Raw genomic sequence first — 22355 nt, 5'->3', positions numbered from 1 at the left:
GTATGTTGTGATAACATGCAATATGGCAGGCGGTACAATACAGTCATCTTCAAGTGCCATTCAATTTGCACATTAGCTTCATTCATCTCATTGGGTATTGTACACAGAGATGTTCCTTTTGGATACCAAATCCCAATACCTAGACTTGTGTATTGATAAATAATGAGTTCCCCTTCCGATACTAGGGCCATAAATAAATCTATATTTATTAGAGGAAAGCTACAGATTGTTGACATTTGGATAGCTGTCTCTATTCTGACACTCTCTGCTAGCATCACAATGTTGTTGTATGTTATTAGTTACCTGAAACCAATAACTGGTTATGGTATTGGATTGCTGCATTCAGTGGAGTACTCAGCGTTACCTTATACTGCATTTAAGGAAGTATTGGCGGCCTGTACAGATCCTGATATCGATATCCAAACAACTCTAATTCTTCAATCTGCACCTCAAAGTTAAATTGGGAAACACTTAGGTGTCAAATAGTTTCTTGGCTCTACTCTCTGTTACTTACTCAAGTCCATTTTAAAATCTGTCTAGTATCGTAGCTTATCATACAAGAGTGTGAGTGTTAATGTATGTATGTGGGGAGGGGGGAGTTGTGTTGTTGAAATGCCTTTTTTTTGTAAAGTGGACTGATGCTGGTGTGTTTTTTTTTTTCTTCTTTCATTTAGAGAGTAATGTGTCTGTTACCTGTTGTCAATTTAGCTTGTAAATTCAGATATGAATACCAATAAATGTGTCTGACCAAAAAGAAGTGTGAGCCTGAGTTTTGTCTAACCTTTAAATCCTGCTGTAACACACACACACACACACACACACACACACACATGTAAACACAGAGAGAGAGAAAGAGAGCACAGATCCTTGGTGGCACAGATATGTTTACCTTAGGGGCAGGTGAGCTTCCCGCTCTCTACTGTGTGTCTTGCGAAATAACAATTAACAATACATCTCCCCAAGTGCAAACAGTAACCCGCCTGTCACATAGATCTTACTTTGCTGCAGGCAGAGGTGAAATGAGTTTGGGTTACAGTGAGGGGGGGGGGGGAGAACCTTCTCCCGCACAGCACTTTTCAGTTTGGAGTCCCATCTATACATCATTGCCCTTGCACTATATTTATGTGTGTGTGCGTGCTAGTGTGTGTGTGTGTGTCATCATTACGTGATCCCCAATATATCATGTGTGTCATCACATTCTTCTAAACTTTACGAGCATAGCCAAATGTCTCCCCCCTCTACCTCCTGTGATCGACCACCACCTTTACTCATCTGCACCTGCACGCTCTATCTGCAGAGAACGGCACACATGTCGAGAGGGACTGTGTGTGTGTGTGCAGTGTGGGAGGAAAAGAGGAAGGGGCAGAAGGCGGAGTTGTGTTTTGTACTTTTTATAGGGTTGTGGAGAAACCTGCCTGTCCGCTCGCAGCAGAGAGAGAGAGGCGGAGCCTGTGGGGTGTGGGACTCCAGACAAAGAAGACATATACACACTGATACTGGGGCGAAAAAAGAGAGGCAAGACAGCTGGAGAGCTTCACTTTTTTTTTTTTACACCACCAAAGAAGACAATCCTCAAGTCCTGGACTAGTTTTTTGTGTGTGTGTTTTGTTCAACTTTTGTCTTTGTGTGTTTGTCAGCTTTATGGATTCTTCTGTGAGCTGAGGGATGTTTGTGCTGGAGCAGTGGGTGTCATATCCTGCCTGTAGTGTGCCGAGTGTGGGTTAGTATGTGTGGGATGGAAAAGTGGGGCTGGCACAACCAACAGCTCCGCTCTTAGCTTTATGCCATGGGGGGTTGCCATAGTTACCCCTCGGCTAAGAAGGAAGACAGCAAGACTCTTCAGTCATCTGACATCAGCAGTGAAAAGCTGTAAGTTTTATTTCTCTCTTCTTTGTAGAAACTCAAGTTCATGTTTCCGTCTGGCCACAGGTTTTGTGTCGTCTTTTAGTCTTAGAGGGCGTGTTTAAATGCACTGACGAGATGTATTTTGGGGAGAAACATGACTAGAGAGCTGGCTCCACATGGTATACTGAGGAATGCTCTCCAGATAAGAGTGTGTGTGGGTTACATATTTGTCTGATTGCATCAGTGAAGGTGGATTCCTCGAACAGCGGGAACACATGTGAGCTCCAAACTAAGACAAGGAAAGACTTTATGTGTGCTAGCGTTTTTTTTGGTTTTTTTTTGAGGCAGCTGGCTGTGCTGAAGAGGAATGTTTATTTCCCCCACACGGCTCAGCAGAAGTGAAGGTAAACAGACAGCACAGGCGCAGGAGGAGAGCAGGGTCACACACACACACACACACACAGAGGAGTGTGTTTACACCACAAACACAACGTTACAAGTAGCTCCGGGTTCACTGTGTTTGTGTGCTGTGACAGCAACTGGTAGCCAAGAGGCGGTAATTGAATTAATGCCATGGAGCCGGGGAGCAGAGCAGGATGTTAACAAAAGAAGTTCCTGTGGACATTAGGGAAGTCTGTCACGGTTGTATTTGCACTACTGTACCTAATGTTTACATTCTTCTCTGTCACTTTTGACCTTTCTCTACCTCTCCTGACCTTTACTGTGGACAAAAAAAGGAGCTTTTGAAATCATTAAACTAACTTCCTTGCATTGCCCCCCACCCACCCACCCACCCACCCACCCACACACACACACACACACACACACACACACACACACACACACACACACACACACACACACACACACACACACACACACACACAGACACACACACACAGACACACCTACACTGAAACCCCCACAGAGAGCACTGTGTTTCACTTATCACAGTATGCAAGGTCACACTGAATAAACTCTCAGCTGCTGGGCGAGCAGACGTCTAAAAACTCAGCACAGCAGCTGCATGACCGCACGACACTTTGAAATATTCCCTTTAATTCAAAGTGCACGCTAAAAGTGAAGCTTTGAAGGAGCCAGAGTATAGACCACTCATCATCATCATCATCATCATCATCATCATCATCATCATCATCATAACAACAACAACGACACCCATAGCTAGTCAAAGAGGCCGCCCTCTTTGCATACAGTCAAATCATGCTGCCAGGTTTGACTTTCCAGCACATGTCGGCGTTCACAAACATCATTCCTACTCTCACACTCTTGGAAACTTGCTGTATCACAAGTTTCCAAGTGTTACACACTATAAATCTCTGTAAACCTGTACCTTTTCAGGATGCATCAGCAGACCTTAAGCCCGCTACCTTTATCGCCCACAGCATAATAAGTCTTTGCAGTTATTTGCTGTGTAGCACTAAGCGCTGCCGCTTCATTAACAGTAATTACTCTGGCTCTGAATTGACTGCCTTCATTACATTAACTGTTGGTTTATTGGACGTTCAGGTCTGCCGTTACAGCAGCGTTTGCATGTGTTTGCATGTGTGTGTGTGTGTGCCAGCCACAGAGGAGGAAGACAGATAAGAGAGTGTCAGAAAGAGTCAAACTGCGCGTTATCTGCTGGTTGCAGCTGGAGTCATGCATCCACAGACACAGACACCACTTGTCTTTGCCTCATTAACCCCCGCAATGTCTTCCCAAGGGGAATTAACAACAACAATCTGGAGGAGCGTCCGTATCTGCTGCAGCAGAATTTGAGCCAGCAGGTCACACGCACAGACATGGTCGCCCTCACAGCGCTGCCCCCTGGCGTCGATCGGGCAGAGTGGCTCGCCAGCAACAGTGAGTGGACCCCTTTAAACACAGCTGAGAGTGTGTGCATATGGAGTCAGATTTAAGTGACATCTAGAGAGAGCATTTAATCCAATTAGCCCTCACCTGTTTCTGCAGATCTCTGTTGATGAATTTGTGTGAAAGGTTGTTAAAGATTTGTACACGAAAAGTTATTTTATGTGCGTTGCAGTTGTGAAACAATCCAATTTGTTTTTTGGGGTATGTTTAATTGCTCCCTCTAGATTTGACATAAATCTGATTCCATATGTGTGTACCCTCTTCTCTCCTTCAGCAACAGACAGGAGCGTGTACAAAGTCATTTTTTCCTCATTGATTTTTTTTTTTTTTTTTTCCAGCTGTGGCGTTTTTCAAGCAAATAAACCTCTTCTCAAGTGCACTGTCTGAGTTCTGCACTCCCAGCACCTGCCCGACAGCCTGTGGACCAGGCGACACGTGAGTAACTAACTATCATAAAGCCCCTACTAAAAGGCCCCATTGTCCAAAATCACAAGACACATTATGTTGACTTACTTTCTTCTTGCCAGATAATTGAAATGTGGACATTCAGAGATGAGCACAAATTGCTGTTGAATTTCTCTGAGGTCAGTTTTTGACGCTTTGGCTTGCAAGAGTGAGATTGTACAGTATCCAAATAGATTTTTAGATACATGATGGCAAAAGTAAATATCCATTTTTTTATCAACTCTGCTGCTTCAGCAAAACATTTACACAAGGTCCCTTTTGTGATGGGATAGATAGCTGATACACTTCCTCAGGTCACTTGAGTCAACATCAGTTGGGCCTCAAATTTCCATCCTGGAGCCGATCCCAGCTGTCATTGGGCAATATGCAGAGTACACCCAGGACTGGTTCGCTAATCAAACACTTAGAGATAGACAAGCACTCATGCTCCCACTCACACCTACGGGACATTTGGAGTGACTAATTAACCCAGCGAGCATGTCTTCTTTGGACTGTTGGGGAAAGCCGGAGTACCCGGAGGAAACGCATACATGAGGAGAACATGCATCAGGGATTCAAATCAGAAACCGTCTTGCTGTGAGGAAACAGCGCTAGCCACTACACCACAGCACAGCCCAGGCCTCAAATAGTGTGTGGAGTAGTGTCTGTAGCCTGCTCGCAACCTCTGCTTCCGGCTACAAGCTTAAATAGACGTCCCTTATTAAATGGCATGTCTGCTAGCTCACTGGAACTGTATTGTGGGTAATGTGGGCACTTGACACAAGGAAAGAGGTTTTCTCTGGCTCTGCTTGTGTAGATTTTGATTCTGTTTGACACTATTTAAAATACTTCATCCAGCAATGTTAGAGGAGTGCAAGACTGAGTTGTTGCATTGGTTTCAGAAGTTTGCTGTTGTTTTTATCACTTGTTTGAACTTAACCCTTGAGATAGCGCCCCGCTCTATTAGAGAGATACAGACCTCTTTGCTTTGAATGCATATGAAACAGAATATGAAATGCACAGCTGTGATTTTAGTTTTCTCATGAGCTCAAAGTAACGTTAGTCATCATTGTTAAATGTTATATTTGAACCTACTAGGATTACATCATAATATTTCAAACACAGTGTCTGTTTATTTGCTTTATGATGGGGGCCGTTATCGTGTTAATTAATGATGGCATGTGTTTGGTGTTTCAGGGTTTATGTTTGGACCGATGATCACGGCAGGAAGCTCAAGTGCTCTGCGCCGCTTTACTTTGACTATGCCATGTCGTACATCCAGGAGCTACTGACTGATGAAGAGGTGTTCCCCACAAAAGCAGGTAAAAATATATTATATCCATGTTGCTTTTCATGCAATAAACCCCAACTTCACTCCAAGCCTTAAGTCCTTCCCCCCTTTCTTCCCCCAGGCTCCGTGTTTCCGACCGGCTTTGTCTTTCTGGTCCAGAAGGTGTTTCTGCTGTTTTTCAGGACTCTTGCGCACATTTATTGGTCCCACTACAAAGAGACCCTCGCGCTGGGCCTGCACCCACACCTCAACACACTGTTCACACACCTCACACTCTTCTGCCAGCAGCACGGCCTGTTGGACCCAGAGGACACGGAGCCAATGCAGGACCTTATCACAGCTCTGGGACAGCAAAGCTGAACCTACGGAGCAAACAAAAACATGTTATACACTCATATTTCCACACACTATTTTACATTTTACATGTAAATGTTTCCGTCAGCACTCTGGGCCAAACTCAAACTTATTTCTCAGAATGGCTGATAGAAGAGATAAAACAGTTCTGGAGAATGAAGGAGTCCATTTCACTTTAATAGCTTTCAATAATCCAACCAGACCAGACCAGTGTCGTCTGGTCCTTATGTATCACTTATAGCCATTGTTATTCTGCATGTTATTCAAACGGGCCTGGCATTATTATATTTCCAAAAGGTCAAAATCTTCAGGATGACTTATGTCCAGTGTCTTTTTCCTGTGAGTCATCAAATGACACAAAGAGTTCAAGTTCATATAAAAAAAGTGCCATTGTTATATTTTGAACATTTGCTAAAACCCGTAAGGAGATGTAGCAGCGCAAATGTGAATAATTATTCATGACTCTCCATCTGCATGAAAACCCGTAGCTCTACATCTGAATGTATGGTTCTGTTCTCTGTAATAAACTTTTATTAAGGTTGAGTAAAGAATTAGATTGCATTTTTTTAGTGATTTAAAAGTGTGATGAATCAATGGCATGTATCAGTCTTATTCTGTTCAGTATTAAGTGTTTTTCTAGTGCTGCAAAATCCACACGTCTCCAAGTGTTTAGTTTTAGAGAGAGAGCACCACCTGCAGGAAGCACAGGAGTCCTCCATGTTTCCCATTTTAACCTTCTCTGTCAGCCGCAGTTCACTGCAGTGTGTAAATGTTTGATTGGTTGGCTGCAGCACATCGGATCTGAAATAAAGTGCTGAGTTTCCGCTTTCATCTAAAGGTGTCATAAAAAGCCTCCAGTACTCTCAGAGCTGGAAAGTCTACACTAACTGTAAACCTTTGTTATTGTTCATTTTATATTCAGTGACTTGGATTGAAGCCAAAAGAATAAAAAAAAAAAAAAAAAAAACATGCAACTGTTCACAAATGCAAATGGTCTGAGTTGTAGATCTTAACGGGAATAAACATTTGGCTTGGTAATCTACACAGTCAGCAGTTGGAGCTGCATATACAGTATGTAAACTAATCTGCCAAAAGATGCTTCATTTAAAATACAGAACATGTCCGAGAATGATCAATGATGAGAAAAAGTGTTCTGAACTATAACAATAATTCACATGCTACATGCTAACTGTCTGCACTTAATTAGTTACAAACAACACCTTTGAATAGGTAGTTTGTAGACTTCACTGATGCCAAATAGACAAAGTTAGGGACTCTAGTTAACCCACTGACTGATGTTAGAATACTGGGTGATCAAATCCCAATCGACATCAAATGATGGTGGCAACAAAACTTAGAACAAGATTATTTCTAAAAACTTCAGTATAGGTGTGATAACCATGCATCAGTATCAATAGTAATACTTTTACTCTGAAGCGCAAGCTGGAAATCCAAAATAAAATAAAAATCATGGCTCGATGGCAAGCAACAAATTATTTGTGAGTATTTCCAAGGAGGGGAAAAATCCACGACCTGCAGGGATTGTGTATGTGGAGACAAAAGATGCTTTTGCCTTTTCTTCCGCTGCGAGTCAGAAAAGAATAGTCAGGGGTTAAAAGTGATCAGATACTGATATGGCCCTCAGTATATCTGTGAGCAGAGCATCACTCTGTGCCTGCAGAAGAAGTAAATGTGTAGAGTGTGTGTGTTTGTACAGTAAAGAGAACAAAAAAAAAACTATTCTTATGGGGATTGTTAGATGTGTTTTTGTTCAAACATAATAGAAGTCAGGGCAGGTTTGTATCTGCCCACTCACTCATGATAACACCCTTTATGGGGTAAAATTGTGAGCATGTAGTCTCATTATTTCACCATAAAGCTGTGCAAAATGTTAACTCATAACAATGGAAAAAACTAAAGCTTAAAAAAAGCTTAAAAAACTGGTGTGTAAAACGTGAAGATTTTTTGAGATATTATTAGAACTGCAAGAATTATCCTTCCTCAAAATAAAAAACAGGACGACTAATTCCATGAAAGGTGGTGAACTGTGGGATTAAGGGGATACTAAATCAAAATTAAACATCTCTTTTTACCTTTCAGCTCCAAAAAAAAAAACTGAACCTGACGAAATGAAGAAATGTCCAGCTTCTTTTTACTTCACAATATCCAGTTTCACATCTAAAAGACTGGACTCTTCAGATTCTAGCTGTGCCTTTCATTCCTCGTTTTATGTGAGGAGAAAGTATAGCTGGAGGTTGCTCAGACTTCACTTACATGTTGTGAATGTGGCCAGATGTCTGATACTCTGGTTTTTAGCCTGAGGTGTTGTAAAGCTGAAACTTTAACTGAAACTCAGCCTTTCTGTGTAGCCAAAGCATCTTTACCTGAAGACGAGAGGGAGAGGGTTTAAGACTGGATTGTGTGGACATGAACACACACACAAACACACACAAAAAAGGTTTGTTCTGAGGACAGATAAGAGACGTGTTAATGCACATGCTGGACTGAGTCGAGGTTCACAGTGTTGGAAACTGAGATTAGAAAATAATACTGCAAACTGCTGAGTCACACACACACACACACACACACAGCACTTTAATTAAGGCCTGAAGCCACCTCCACATACAGAGCATTCTTTTAATCAGGTTCAGACTCTGAGCTTCTCTTCTGTGTCCTCCTTCACAAAAAAAAAGATTGGTGTAACTCAAGGACACAGAGAACAGGATCACATTAAACCAGAGTATGTAGGTACTGTACATCTCCCGTTGCCTCTACTGACATATTTAATTCTCTGCACACTCGCAGACAAATACTCCTGGATCACCTGATCAGTTCATATTCTGCTGCTTCACTCAGGTCATCCTCACAAAGACAATTTAATCTGCCTGATTAAAAATATTAATTGCTGTAAATACTGAACATCAGAAGAAACATTGTACAGATCCACATGAGTCACCTGAGTGCTGAGAAGTGATCCCTTGTAAAAAAAAAAAAAAACAATTGGTTGTGCTTGGCTGTAAAGATAAATGTCAGTTTTTGCAGAGAATTTTACAGATGTCACGAGAGCCTGTTCTGCTAAGATAGACCTTATAAGTAGGACACATACATGTGCATTAATCTTTACAAGGCCGAATAACTGACTGTATATGCCACTCAGTTAATTCACATTTATTCAGGGTTTTCTTAAAGGTCAGAGGTTAATGTTAAGGCTTACATTTTAACTCAGATGGTTGTGTTTTCAGAGATTCAGAGGATTTAACATGTCAAAATGCTGTCAGAGAAATGTCATAGGCATCTTTAAATAACTATTTTTAAAACACTCAAAGATAGTAAATATTAATATTTCACTATTTATTAAAAAAGCAGCATGAAATTTAAGAAATACAATTGTACAGTCATTTTACATAATAATTGGTTTTCCTTATTAATTGGAAATGTATATATGCCTGTAACTCACTCAAAGTATTCCCAAAATATTGTGTATGAGCAACAGATGAAAAGTTTTCTATACTTATATAAAAGGTGGTTTGTTTTCCAGAGTCCAGAAGGGGTTTTATATGATCCCACTGGGTTTACGGTGGGTTTAGTAGCTCCTTTCTAAGTGGGTCAGGCTCACTCTGTCCACAAATAAAAGTTCACTGTGTAAAAAAAAAAAAGCTACATCCAACAGGACACTTGTAAGGTCAACACGACACCCAAATAAATCCATTCATAAAATGACAAGGGCTCTTTACCTTTCCAACCAGGATTACATGGGGAGGAGTAGTTGTGCTTTAATTGGGTTGTGGTGTTCATTAGAGGTTAGCGTGTTCAGCTGGACAGACAATAAGCCTTCATCATCCTCCTCCCTCCTCCTCCTCCTCCCTGAGCCAGGCTTTATAAATGAGAGAGCTCCAGTTGCTCCCCATTAGAGCAACTGGTTCCAATAAGCGTCAGAGAATCCACGTCCTTTTTTCCCCCCGAGAGACGGCCGCCGTGGAAAGAGGATGCTGCAGACACGACTGATGATGCGTTCAGTGTCATCTACACAGGAACATTGACTTTCTAGACATAACTTAAAACTCGTCAATTCGATTTTTCTTTATTTTTTTCAAATATAAAGACAAATATTGAAACAATCTTAAGGTCGTCTGAGATCCACCTCTGCCCCGGAAAGTGAGTCTTCTTCTCTGCGCCGTTATGAGTGCCCTGCTGCCGGCGTGGCTGTGGCTGCTCGGCCTCTTTCCTCTGGAGATTCAGTCCCGAGCTTTGACTCTGCACAGCCTCACTCACAGACACAGGTAACACCGCCTTCCTGCACATTATTCACACACCAAGTGTGTTATTTGGGAGTGATGTCTGGGTTTCTACAGGAAGCACAAAATGAACTGTGTCGAGGCTATATTACCAAATGCAAAATATTATTATCAAAATATGAAGACTAGTAGGCCTAGTGTTTAAACATTTAAGGACATCTGGTGAATCTATGTCCAAATAGTGAGTTTGACTTTATTTCTGTACTTTATATTTAAAATAAACACTTACAAACTTAAAAAAAAGATCAGGTCAAGTTAAACAAACAGTTTCTGGTTGTAAAACATTTCCAGAAAATCCAATGTAATGATTTCCTGATTACATGTGTTTTTATTACTATATTGATTTTAAAAAACTTAGGGTCTTTGGTGGAACAAAAGAAGATATTAAGCGATGTCAGCTAAGGCTATGGAAACTGGAGATTAGTCCATTTCTAGAAATAAATACCAATCAATCATTGAAATAATGAACATTGTTATCAAAACATGAAAAATGAGTGACAGATCTAACTGTGAAAGGCAGCAGTTTGTGAACATTTAAGCATCTGTGTCTTGGCTTCTGGCATCTGTGTCTTGGCTTCTGGCAGTCATTAATGTGATGAAAAATGTCCAGGCAGAATGAGTTATTTCCATTCAACAGCAGGAGGTGAGACAGAGATATAGTTGACACATGCACATCCCAAGATCATCATGTGAGTGTGTTCCATCACATGCAGATGGCTGCAGCATCCGTTTATTATTCAGCAGCCTTTGTTGTCTGACAAGATTCTGATGTATGACTTTGTGTGAGCAAAAGAAGAGTCCTGTTGGATCTTTTACTAAACCATATAACTGTGAATCACAGTGTTCTCATTGTTGAGGCACTAAAGACGATACATTTTGTTGGATATTTGCATAATGGGGGTAGATAGCTTCACATTCTTATTTAGTATAATGATAAAGCTTTGGAACAATAAAAAATCATCAAAATATGATTCCATGTTGCATTCATATCTGCACACATTAAGTTTCAACTTTCTTTTACACTTTTCAATTGTATTTTTGAGGAGGAAGAACAGAGTGGATCTCAGTGTGATTCGACACTGATAGATGTAACATAATACGGCCACTGGCACTTAACAAAAGGTTTCTTGGAAAATGAACAGGAGGAAGAAAGAAAAATGAAAGGATCCTGTAGTAAATTTAGAGAAGACAGACGGATAAGAGGAGAAGAAATAATGAACAGACCCTGTAACATTTCCTTAAGTGAAACAGTGGGGATCTGACAGGGACAAAAAGTTGTCTTTTGAGGAGTTACGTCAGGAGAGAGAGATTGTGTGTGTTTCAAGCTCCCCCATGCTGAGCTCTAACTTGGGAGGAATGTCGGAGAAGCTACACTTGGTCTCAGACTGTGTCCAAGTTCACAACCTGGACTATCACACATGCAGTACGAGAGAGTGAAGAGTGTGAGACAGATCCTAATAGAAAGTACTGAAAGAAAAGTCAGAAAGAAGTCCATGTTTGTTCATTTTAATACTGCTGGCATGCAGAGTTGAGACAAACGTCCAACATCAAAACTACATTTTATAACTATGCCAGCAGCGTGGCTCTGTTGCTGGCAGCATCCCTTTGTTCAGATTGCTCAACCAATATCTTGACAACTATTCAATGGGTAGGCCCAGATTTTGCAGACGCATTCATGGTCTCCTGATTAATCCTAGAGACTTTGGTGATATACTGAATCTTTAGTGATAGCATGGGGCTGATATTTGAGTGATGTATTATAACAACCTTACATTACATAGTTGTCGTGAAATCTGCTACAGTTACTCCGTGTCCTTAGAGGTTATTCTTCAAGAACTTTTGTGGTTTTCTGACTTTTAATCACAGCACCATTTTAGGGGTCAACATTTAAATTTGTCCATTTTTAATTTGACATTTCCATCAGAACCCATCTTTACTTTTCTGACAAGTCTGAATTTGCAAATCATGCACACATGTCACATGCTAAATTATGATGTTGAGCATAGATGAATCTTACACCAGCAGAAAATCAGAATGTTAGCACAAATACTAACGTTAGCAATTAGAAGCTAAGCTGTGCCTGAGTGAAGCCTTACAGAGCTGAACGCTTGGCCTGTATACACCTGCAACTTCAATACACAAACATAGTTTTTCTTCTTTAGATGTACGGAGGTGCAGCTAATTCGACCTGTGTTTATCTGGCAAAATGTTCAGTGGCCTACATATGCTTGTACAGGGAGGCACGTCAGCGCCAAGTGCTTTTTCTTTCATAGACAGCTGTTTTTAACCTCACCGCAGGGGGCCTTTTTAACTGTGTATTTGTGTGTGCATGCATGTGTGAGTGTGTTGGAGAGGTGTTAAAAATGGAAGAGACACGTGAGCACATTGAATCAGTGTTAACAGATATGTGAGCATGTTTCCAGTCAGTCACATACAACTGGCGTGTGTGTCATGTGTGTGTGTGTGTTTGTCCAGGACTGCGAAATTCAATTAAATAAATTCAAAGCTAATAGAGTAGGGCGATCACACAAACTTCCTGGTGAAACTCAGTCAGGGGTGGGTGAATGAATGTGCATTTGTTTGTGTGTGTGTGTGTGTGTGTGTGTGTGTGTGTGTGTGTGTGTGTGTGTGTGTGTGTGTGCGTGTGTGTGTGTGTGTGTGTGTGTGTGTGTGTGTGTGTGCGTGTGTGTTGGCAGTGAGAGCTTAAGGTGTCCAGCCAGGAGAGTGATCAGAATACCAGTCAGGATTAGTTTCAGGATAAAGATCATATGTTATTCTGGCCCACTTCACACACCAAACAAACACAAACGTTATCTCACTCCTTTGTGTCTCAGCTCGTGAACGGCCAACACTCAGTGTGTGTGCTGCACAGACAAATGTACAGACAAACACTGGGGATCTTTTTTTTTCAGTTATTTGAAGTGAAAAATTGTTATGCCTAAATTGTTTATTGGTGAAGGGCTTTTTTGATAGATGGATGGATAGATAGATGGATGGATGGATGGATAGATAGATAGATGGATGGATGGATAGATGGATGGATAGATGGATGGATGGATAGATGGATGGATAGATAGATAGATGGATGGATGGATAGATAGATGGATGGATATATAGATGATGGATAGATGGATGGATAGATAGATGGATAGATAGATGATAGATAGATAGATGGATGGATATATGGATAGATGGATGGATGGATAGATAGATGGATAGATGGATGGATAGATATATATATGGATGGATGGATGGATATAGATGGATGGATAGATGGATGGATGGATAGATGGATGGATGGATATAGATGGATGGATAGATGGATGGATGGATAGATGGATGGATGGATAGATGATGGATGGATATATAGATCCAAATGCCAAATAAATTTTAAAAACTTGAGAATGCCCCCAAAAAACGTAGTATGAAGTTATTCACTCAAAAAGAACAAGGCGATGCGATATGCCTACATGACTGAAATATTAAAGAAAAGAGGCCTAGATTTGTTATTATGCCTTCATTTTTTTTAAAGTTCTCTACAGTTGAATATAACAATAGTAATGGATATAGGTTATGAAAACTAGAGTGAATGTGAATGGAGTCCTGTTTGGTGGCACAAAATGAATTATTGGATTAACCAATTCAAAAGAATCAAGCAATTTAAGCTAATCTAATTTTTTTCGCAAAAAATTGGTGCTCACATGGGCATGGAGATCACTATTTCCTATATCCAACTTACCAAAATAGTTGGTAGTAACTATTGCATAACTTTTGACTGGTCACATGTCCAAACAGAACTGCTAGTCTCGAGTGGCTGGACTCTTTAAGCACTGAGAAAGAGGAAATGATGAATTGAAAAAAAAAAAAAAAAAGAAAGAGTATTGTGACAAAGTGAGAAGAAAAGTAAGGTTAGCAGCAGGGAGGCGATAAAGAATGTACTTACCAAACACTTACTGTAACAGGAGTGTCGCTGGAGGAGCCTCTTACTCCCATCTTTGTTGTGCTCCGTGGTCGTCACTGTGGTCTCCCTCCCCTGCTGGAAGATTTGTCAGCTCAGGTCCTGTTGTTGATTAACTTGATTAAAAATAATACATTTTTAGCTGCGTTGGTAATGGAGTAGATGGAAGTGACAATTGGTTGTTGCCTGGGTCGGTTTAGACCACTTTACTCTGGATAAAAGCAGGAAGCAAAGTAACATGTCGGGCTCTCTATTTGGCATTTTGTACTCTTTGTCCAAATTTTTAATTGTTGACTAGGACAAACGTAAAAGAAAAGAGCTCGTCACTCTTGAGCTGTGTTCAGCAGGTCCACGTGAAGATGAGTAAGAGCTTAGTAACATGCTGAGATTTTGTTGTTTACCGTTTTACCCAGTCATCTGAAACGATCCATTTTAGCTCACACATATCTCACAAGGTCTGAAGCCATTTCAAAACCAAAACACACCAGAAATAGTGAATTGTATGGATGTATTTATTTGCCTAAAAGGTCCATGTAGAGTTGCCTCTCTGTGTGACTCCTAGATTTTAAAACTGTTGCCATGTAATTGGCTGTTGACTTGACCTAAACACCCCGTTTGAAGTATGTTCTCTGGTTCTCTGGATGATTTGAAGATTGTTGCGGGTCAATTCATGGAAAGGAGGCTTCAGCTGAATGTGGAATCTCAGATACAGGAGTAACACTGAGTATTCTGGCTGTGAGACAGTGGACCAACTCTGACTTAAAGATAGAGCTTTCAATGAATCAGCTAGTCTGTTGGAGCCAAATGGTGTGTTTGTTTTGTGTCATGGTATTTTCCTTGTGGTGGTGTGTGTTAGCCCTCTACTGGGCACTATGTGTAGCCTGGGCGGATGCTGTGGTTAAAGCACGGCTACAGGTGAGGTGGGACAGGTGATTGAATGGAGGCAAACCGTTTTTTTTTACCGTGTCAGCCTGTCGGAGTTAAACGCATCCAACGCGGATTTGTTTGTTTTATTTATAGACGTAGTGGTTCGTCATATTTTCCTTTTATTTGATAAGAAGTGTTTATAATTAAATGGATTGAAATATCCAAATAAAATCATCAATGGACTGTGTTCATTTCTTCGAGCTAAGCACGCGTCCGAAAGCTTCCACATTCATCCCCCAAGTGACTTTTCCAAACAATATTGGGTTTGTTAAAATTGGTCACTACAAGTCTGTCTTTTTTTTTTTTCTTAAAAGAATGTGGTGTCTTTGAGTTCCTGAAAAGTGCTTTATAAATAAAATGTATTTTTATTATTATCTGCGTTGCGTCCCTCACCTGTCGTCATGAGCACTGAGTATTGACCAGAAGAATGAGATCACAGATTCAAGCAGCCAGAAATTGAATTTCCTCTGCAGGGTGGGTGGGCTCAGCCTTAGAGGGGAAGTAAAGGGGACCAGATATACCTGTAGGGTAGAGCCAGAGCTGGCTGTAGAGATTTTATATCCAATCTGGCCTTGGAACGCCTCAGAAAGTTAGAGCAAGACGTTACTGGGTAGGGTTACTTCTCCGTCTTTCTTTCTATTTCATTGACTCTCTGATCTATTCATGGTATAAAAAGAGCAACAGATCAAGTACAGTGGACATTCCTGCAGTATAAGCCTGACTTCCTGTGAGGCATTTCATCCACTCCTGATTACATTTCAGTCCGATACCGAAGCAGGCCGTCTGCACACCTGCTCAGGAAACTTGTGTGAACAGCGCTTTGTGTCTGCTTGTGTGCTGCATGGTTTGACCATTACATCTAATCATTTTGTTTCTATATCTGTCTTGGTCTCAGGTCGGCTCTACTCAGACCCTCCAAACACCCGAAGCCTTCTTTCACTACCATCACGCCTGCTGTGTCTGACCTCTTCGTTGCCACTGACAACCACTTCACCCATGGAGACAGACACATCATCTGGAGGGCCCTGCTGCACAAGGAGCCCCGGTTGAAATTGTTCAACCCGTCGCCTGATGAAAGCAGGCTGGTGCTGCGGGAAGGGCCCGTCGGCCTGCTCAGGTCGCGAGGTCGCCGCCACGCAAACAGCGGCGGCACAAGAGGCCACGGTCATCTGATGAGGGTGGGGTGTGTCCTGGGCACCTGTCAGGTTCAGAACCTCAGCCACCGTCTCTACCAGCTGATTGGACAGAGCGGGAGAGAAGGCTCCTCCCCCATACACCCCCGCAGTCCTCACAGCTATGGCTAAGACTGCACATCGAGCTAGCACAATGCTTTTACAGATAAACACTGGAAAGCTGTATCAGTGAACCAACGAAGAGAGGAAAACAGGCCTTTGATTTCTCCTAAAATGATGTCTCATGTACAAACAATCGCAGGCTGGATTATATTCTTTTTTTCTTTGGTTAAATAATCTATCCTCTCACGTGCTGCGCCAGAGTTACGATGGATAACTTTCATACCAGTCTTCCAGTTTTGCGTTTTAACCCAGACCACTGCCAGACCATCTCCCCTGAATCTTAACCAAAATGATGCCAGTGACTATTACACAATTCTAAAAAAAAAGCTTTATAATGCTGTTGACTCTCATTTGTGCCAGCGTTCCCACAAATAGTTTGATCGACAAAATTTGGAGGTTAAAAAAAGTTGGCAAAGTTTTTGCATCGCTTCTTGCCTACTAACAGCCAGGTAGTAATACAACAATTTTTCCTGAGCAAAATCATAACTTCTAGGTAGATAAAGGTCAATTCTCTAAATGAATATTTGAAATATTTACTGTATTGTTTAACAGTACAGCCTTCAGTTAAAGGTATGTGCAAGCCAGCACAAACAGAAGTTACCTTTAAGACCATCGCATGTACACCAAGTCCTTCTTAGCCTTAACTTGCAGTACTATATGATAAGTGCTTTACACAGAAATAACCATTCAGATGTGTGTTTGAGAGTAAAACTGTGCATCGGTGAAGCTCTGGTCAGAGAGGTCAATGTCTACTATCGTCATCGTTGGTGATCCTGCTGATCTAAACTAACCTGACCTCAGAGCTAATCCACTGTGTCCCTCAAAAGTACCTTCATCTCCCTCAGGGAGCAAGAAGCTTTACGTCTGTGGGAACATGAACTAAGAATAACCTCCAATCAAACCCAGTTAACCCTTCACGCAAAACCCCTCGGTGCACACACTTAGCCAAAATAACCTCTAACCCTAATCCATGAAGTGTCTGGATGCTTCCTCACAGATAGATTGTCTTTTAACATGTGAACCAGGGCGACTCGGACTATAATGTAAGATACTTTTGACCTTAGAGGCCTTATAATGTGTTGCCTTTACTGATCCAGATTAAGTGTCACACTAAACATTTGCTGCTCAAAATCTATGTTGAGCTGAATGATCGACTGCTTTTCTCTGTGCGTCAGGTTAGTATAACTGCTGATTCAGCTTGAATGTTATTATGAATGCATTAAAGCACTTTATTTTTTTTTCATACAGTATAACTTTAACTAAATGTTTTATGTGACCTCAAAGTAATGACACCACGTTGCTGTAAGTTTGCTAAATCTCCATGTCCCTGTGAACACCTTTTCAACCTTACAAGTGTCCTTGTAAACGTATTTTTTCTTTACTTACTACTTTGTTTTTACAATAACACTGTGAAGTAATAAAAAAGTCAAACCTTTATATGTGTAACGTCTGTCTATCTGTCTATCACTACGTTTGTGAGATACTACACCATTATTATATTCTAGGATGAATTGTTTGCTTGTTATGTCTGCAAGATGTCAGTATCATTACATGCACATTCAGCTTCTGTCCCCATGGGGGGAATTAAAGGTTTGTGCTCTCAGCAAAATCTGTGGCACGCTTCACTGATACTGCTGAGAGCTAAGAGCAGAACCAATACCGCCAAATACAACTGTACAACTGTACATGGTTAAATCTATGATGAGTTAAATCTATGATGAGAGGGGGCGCTGGTGAAGCAGTGGTTAGTGCGCACGCCCCATGCATGGAGGCTTTGATCCTCTAGGCGGGCGGCCCGGGCTCGAATCCCACCTGTGGCTCCCTTCCTGCATGTCATTCCCCACTCAATCTCCCTGATTTTTGATTCTATCCACTGTCCTATCTCTCCATTAAAAGGTACAAAAAGCCCAAAAATGAATATAAAAAAAACGAGAGTATTCCTGACTGAAATGATATTTTCATGGTTTTACAAGAAGAAGAAAAAAACAACTAGGCAGTAAAGGCTGAAATATATTTGGTGTTTTAGTCCGTACTAAATTCCAAAAAGGCTTGGTCCTACATTTACTAAACGCAAAGGTTATTCTATTTCTCTAACTTTGGTTGCCCTTTGGGTAACAACTCAACTAAAATCTGTGATTCATACCAGTGATATCTTCTTTTTCAGTCCACTCAGGCATCTTTTTGTTTTTTACCAAAACCATCAAGCCCCAAGCGTCCAATTGTTATGACTTAGATTTAGATGCGTCATACAGCAAAAGCCTCAGCTGGCACTATTAACCACTTTTAAGATGACCAATCAGATTAAACGGTTTGACCAAATCTCCACCAAACCTTTAACTAACACTTTGGAGCTTTACTGGTTAATATTAGCCTTACATCTATTGTCATTATTATTATTATTATTATTATTATTATTATTATTATTATTAATACTAAAGTGAATCTTACAGCTGCTCAACTTCAACCTCTATAATTAACATAATCAGTCCTCCCCGATGACTGATCAACATGAGTCTGGTTCTGCTCGAGGCTTCTGCCTGATAACAGGATGTTTTTCCTTGCCACTGTAACTTTGCTAAATATTGCTTAGTGCTCATGATGGAATAATGTCGGGTCTTTGCAGATAATATAACAAAGAGTAAGGCCTTTAACCTGCTCTTTTGTAAAGTGTCCTGAGATAAGATTTGTTATAAACTGGCACAATACAAATAAAGATAGATTAAGAATAGTCTGAGAGGAAATACAAAAGCAGTGTTTAGCAGCTTTGTAGATTAAGAAATGATGAAGGGGGTTTTAGTTTTTTGGAATGTTACATAACCCTATTACTAAGAACCAAACAGAAAAACAACCCAATCAGATGTTTGTTGGCATTGCGGTCTCTTAGAAATTGCTAGGCATTTGATATATTTGATTATGTATTAACTTCACTGGACAGGTAAAGGTGCATTTGAATTTGATAAGGTAAGAGAAGATTTTAACGTGATGTGATACTTTAGTAGGAGTTTTTGTAGGAGTTGCAAAGTTTGCATTTTCTCAATGCGTCAAAGCAGAGATTACTGCTGAATGTATTCATTCCAGATAGTACGTGAGAAGGATGTCTGTTGACCAGCTCTGATTCAAGTCACACAGAGAGTGTCTAAGACTGGAGGGAATTAATAAATGATAAGTCCTGGGTCATTGACTAAAGCTTGTTTGAACACATTGGTCAACTTTGGATCAACAAACAGAAAAGATTTCCATCTAATCAGTTGAAGTCAATCTGTGGAAGTCGGTGGGTGTGGTGTGTGTGTGTGCGTGCGTGTGTGTTTGTTTGTTTCAAATAACATTAAACCAGAACATTTGATAAGAAACTGGTCGTTGTGTAATGGGGTCAGATTTAAGATCAAACTGTGAAAGCAGCGTTTTAGTTTTAGGGTTGTGTTTCTGTAAATTTGAAGGTTCTTTGTCATCCAGGTCTTTAATGTTCTAACTTTAATCCTGAAGACAACTGGACTTGATCATTGAACTTGAAGATTTTGTGTGTGTGTGTGTGTGTGTGTGTATGCATAGAGGACAGAGAAACTGTATATAAAATTAAATTTTGTAGGTTTTTTGTAAATCTGTAGAAATGTACTCACTCTTCAGTATTCTATATATACAAATATATATGAATAAAAAAACTAAGAAACCAAATAAATCAACTGTAATGTGGAAGAACCACTGGGTTCATACTCATACTAGCCTGCTGATCATTGGAAAACACATGCAAGTACACAAGGCCAAGGTTCAACACAGGGCACCCCGTTAGTGGAGGTTTGGTTAAAGTGTGACAGGAGATTAGTCCACATTCTTTGTAGGCGTACAGCGAAGGTCATGCACATTACACTCTAAACAGGCAGGATATATACAAGTGGTGAATCCGAGCAGTCAACTCCAGAAGACCAACCCTGACCAGAACATCACAACAAAGACTTGATCTGTCAGCCATGAAGGTCATCAACATGGTATGTGCTGTGGATTTAAAACAACACTGATCCAGTGCTATCATCAGAACTTCATTATCTATCTAAGTTATTGCACTTTCATTTGTAAAGAATATGTCTTATTTAGCTTTTAGCTTTGCTAAAGACAAACATATATTCAGTTCTTTGTGTTATTCTGAATGTAGGGTCCGGACCCCTCTCTGGCTTATCGGCCAAATTTGGAGCAGACTGAAACCAAAGCAAAGGAAGACTACAGAAACTACGAGGTAAGAATTCAAAGTTTCTCATCACAGGTGAACACTTCAGAGTCGGAAAACAATATAACCATATTGAGGCCATCAGAAATTAAACAGCATTTCTGTTTCACATATATTTAAAACTTCTAAACGTTTTTTTTTTATTGTTGCTGTTGTTGGAGCTGTAGGATTTGACAAACAGCACTTAAATCTATCTTCTCTTTGTGCACTGATTTACCGTCTTTCTCTACAAAGTTCTGAACATTTTCAAATTAAACTTTTTTTTTTCTTTTTTTTAGTTTTCCAAATTGTTTTACACCAGATGTTTTTTTTCTGATACAGGAGCTTGTGTTACTTCCTTTATTCTTGTTATAGTAAGTCATATTTTAAACAGAACATTTTCAGGCCCAGTGTATGTTTTTATGAATGTGAACAATAAGGAGTTACTCTGTACACTGTTTAAAAAGACAGTAATGCTGTTTATCTGTTTTGTGTTCCATGTTTGTTTGCATTTCAGAGTGGAAGTCTCATTGATCGTGTATTCAAAACATACAAGCTCATGCACACCAACCAGACGCTGGACTTTGTGAATAAGAAGGCGAGTAAATCAGATAATTATAAATAGAAAGCCTTTTTACATGGATTAAAACATATTTTGCATAAATAATCAACGGAAATGCATCAAAATAATTTGTGTTGTGTCAGATGTAGGCGATTCTGCTTTTATGTAACTCGTCCTGTTTGTGACGCAACGATCCTCCTGCGAGACTGAGCAAACAATCGTCCTCCAGCCCTTAGAAGTGAAAACAGAGCCAACAGATATTACGTCTGAACCAAATGTTGTTTGATTAACCTCACAATACCCCAAAGGTTTCTCACGGACACTTTTCTGTTTTATCACTCAGCCATTGTATAGAATAGAATAGAATAGAATAGAATAGAATTACTTTATTGATCCCAAACTTAGAGCAGCAGGTTGTCCAAACACACAATATGAGCAAAAAACACAATGTTAGCAAATCTAAACACAATATAATATTAAATACAAAGTAAATAAGCACTAAAAATATCAAAACTAAGAATGGGAATATATACAACCAGGATTTAACTTAGCATTACTAGTCTTAAATATGAAAGATTAAATGTAAATGTGCAAGAACAGAGTTGTAAATGGACAGTATCCTCTTAGGATTCCAATGTTTTTGAAGACTTAAGATTAATAACATAAGAAATAGTTCCCTTTCAGTTTGAATCATAATGTAGACTATTAGTGCTGTCTGGTTAAAAAAAAAAAGAAGAAAAGCTGCTGCTGCTTTGTATAGTTAATCAATACTTAAACAGAAACATGAAAGCATAATTATCAAGCTGATTGCAGACCTGATCAATCTATCCCTAAAAACCTGATCTATCTATCCCAATCTCGGTTTTCATGGGTGTAAAATGCTGTGACTCTGACCTTCCTGCAGCACTCTGAATGGACCAGTTGCAACCACACTGAGATGGGGATGATGGACACCGTCATGTCTCTGGACCAGCTGGTGGATGAGTCTGATCCTGATGTGGACTTCCCCAACTCCTTCCACGCCTTCCAGACAGCGGAGGGCATCCGCCAAGCACACCCAGACAAAGGTAAGGAATAACAGTGTACACACACACACACACACACACACACAGTCTGATAATTATCTGAATTCTCTGTCCCTCTGCAGACTGGTTCCAGTTGGTGGGTCTGATCCACGATGTTGGGAAGATCATGGCTCTTTGGGATGAAGCGCAGGTAGGCAACAGGTTCAATACAGGGACAGATAGTATGACTATCACATTCTTCCTCAAACTCAACATGCGTGCACTGAATGACACCTACGATGTATGATTT

The 22355-nt window shown here is 40.4% G+C and overlaps 3 protein-coding genes across 3 annotated transcripts in view; all 3 read left to right on the top strand.

Moving 5' to 3' along the window:
• Positions 1-1444: 1444 nt before the first annotated feature.
• LOC132972456 (MOB kinase activator 2) lies at positions 1445-6856 on the top strand. The gene is made up of 5 exons (XM_061035305.1): positions 1445-1869; positions 3569-3708; positions 4056-4152; positions 5359-5483; positions 5574-6856. Exons 1-5 carry the CDS (start codon positions 1787-1789, stop codon positions 5810-5812), a joined length of 684 nt encoding a protein of 227 aa, XP_060891288.1. The 5' UTR covers positions 1445-1786; the 3' UTR covers positions 5813-6856.
• Positions 6857-9693: 2837 nt separating this feature from the next.
• On the top strand, positions 9694-16497 carry adm2b (adrenomedullin 2b). Its single transcript, XM_061037128.1, has 2 exons — positions 9694-10086; positions 15882-16497. The coding sequence occupies exons 1-2, from the start codon at positions 9986-9988 to the stop codon at positions 16288-16290; spliced, it is 510 nt and encodes a 169-aa protein (XP_060893111.1). The 5' UTR covers positions 9694-9985; the 3' UTR covers positions 16291-16497.
• A 3612-nt stretch (positions 16498-20109) lies between these two features.
• The window catches only part of miox (myo-inositol oxygenase), a 3713-nt gene continuing 1467 nt past the window's right edge, over positions 20110-22355 (top strand). The window contains exons 1-5 of the mRNA XM_061035299.1: positions 20110-20264; positions 20429-20509; positions 20997-21077; positions 21946-22108; positions 22189-22256. Coding sequence (XP_060891282.1) covers positions 20247-20264; positions 20429-20509; positions 20997-21077; positions 21946-22108; positions 22189-22256 — 411 coding nt within the window. The 5' untranslated portion in view covers positions 20110-20246. The remainder of the gene's footprint in view (positions 20265-20428; positions 20510-20996; positions 21078-21945; positions 22109-22188; positions 22257-22355) is intronic.

This window comes from Labrus mixtus, chromosome 4, assembly GCF_963584025.1.
Source record: "Labrus mixtus chromosome 4, fLabMix1.1, whole genome shotgun sequence".
NCBI classification, from domain to species: Eukaryota; Metazoa; Chordata; class Actinopteri; order Labriformes; family Labridae; genus Labrus; species Labrus mixtus.
The sequence above is the reverse complement of the archived record's forward strand: the minus strand, read 5'-3'. Positions and strand labels throughout refer to the sequence as shown.

Bases quoted from the DNA above. Each gene is read 5' to 3' on its own strand.
- adm2b (XM_061037128.1), top strand. From the start codon at position 9,986: ATGAGTGCCCTGCTGCCGGCGTGGCTGTGGCTGCTCGGCCTCTTTCCT. The intron at 10,087-15,881 runs GTAACACCGCCT...TCTTGGTCTCAG, and splicing joins AGCCTCACTCACAGACACAG to GTCGGCTCTACTCAGACCCT.
- LOC132972456 (XM_061035305.1), top strand. From the start codon at position 1,787: ATGGGGGGTTGCCATAGTTACCCCTCGGCTAAGAAGGAAGACAGCAAG. The intron at 1,870-3,568 runs GTAAGTTTTATT...TGTCTTCCCAAG, and splicing joins GACATCAGCAGTGAAAAGCT to GGGAATTAACAACAACAATC. The intron at 4,153-5,358 runs GTGAGTAACTAA...TTGGTGTTTCAG, and splicing joins GCCTGTGGACCAGGCGACAC to GGTTTATGTTTGGACCGATG.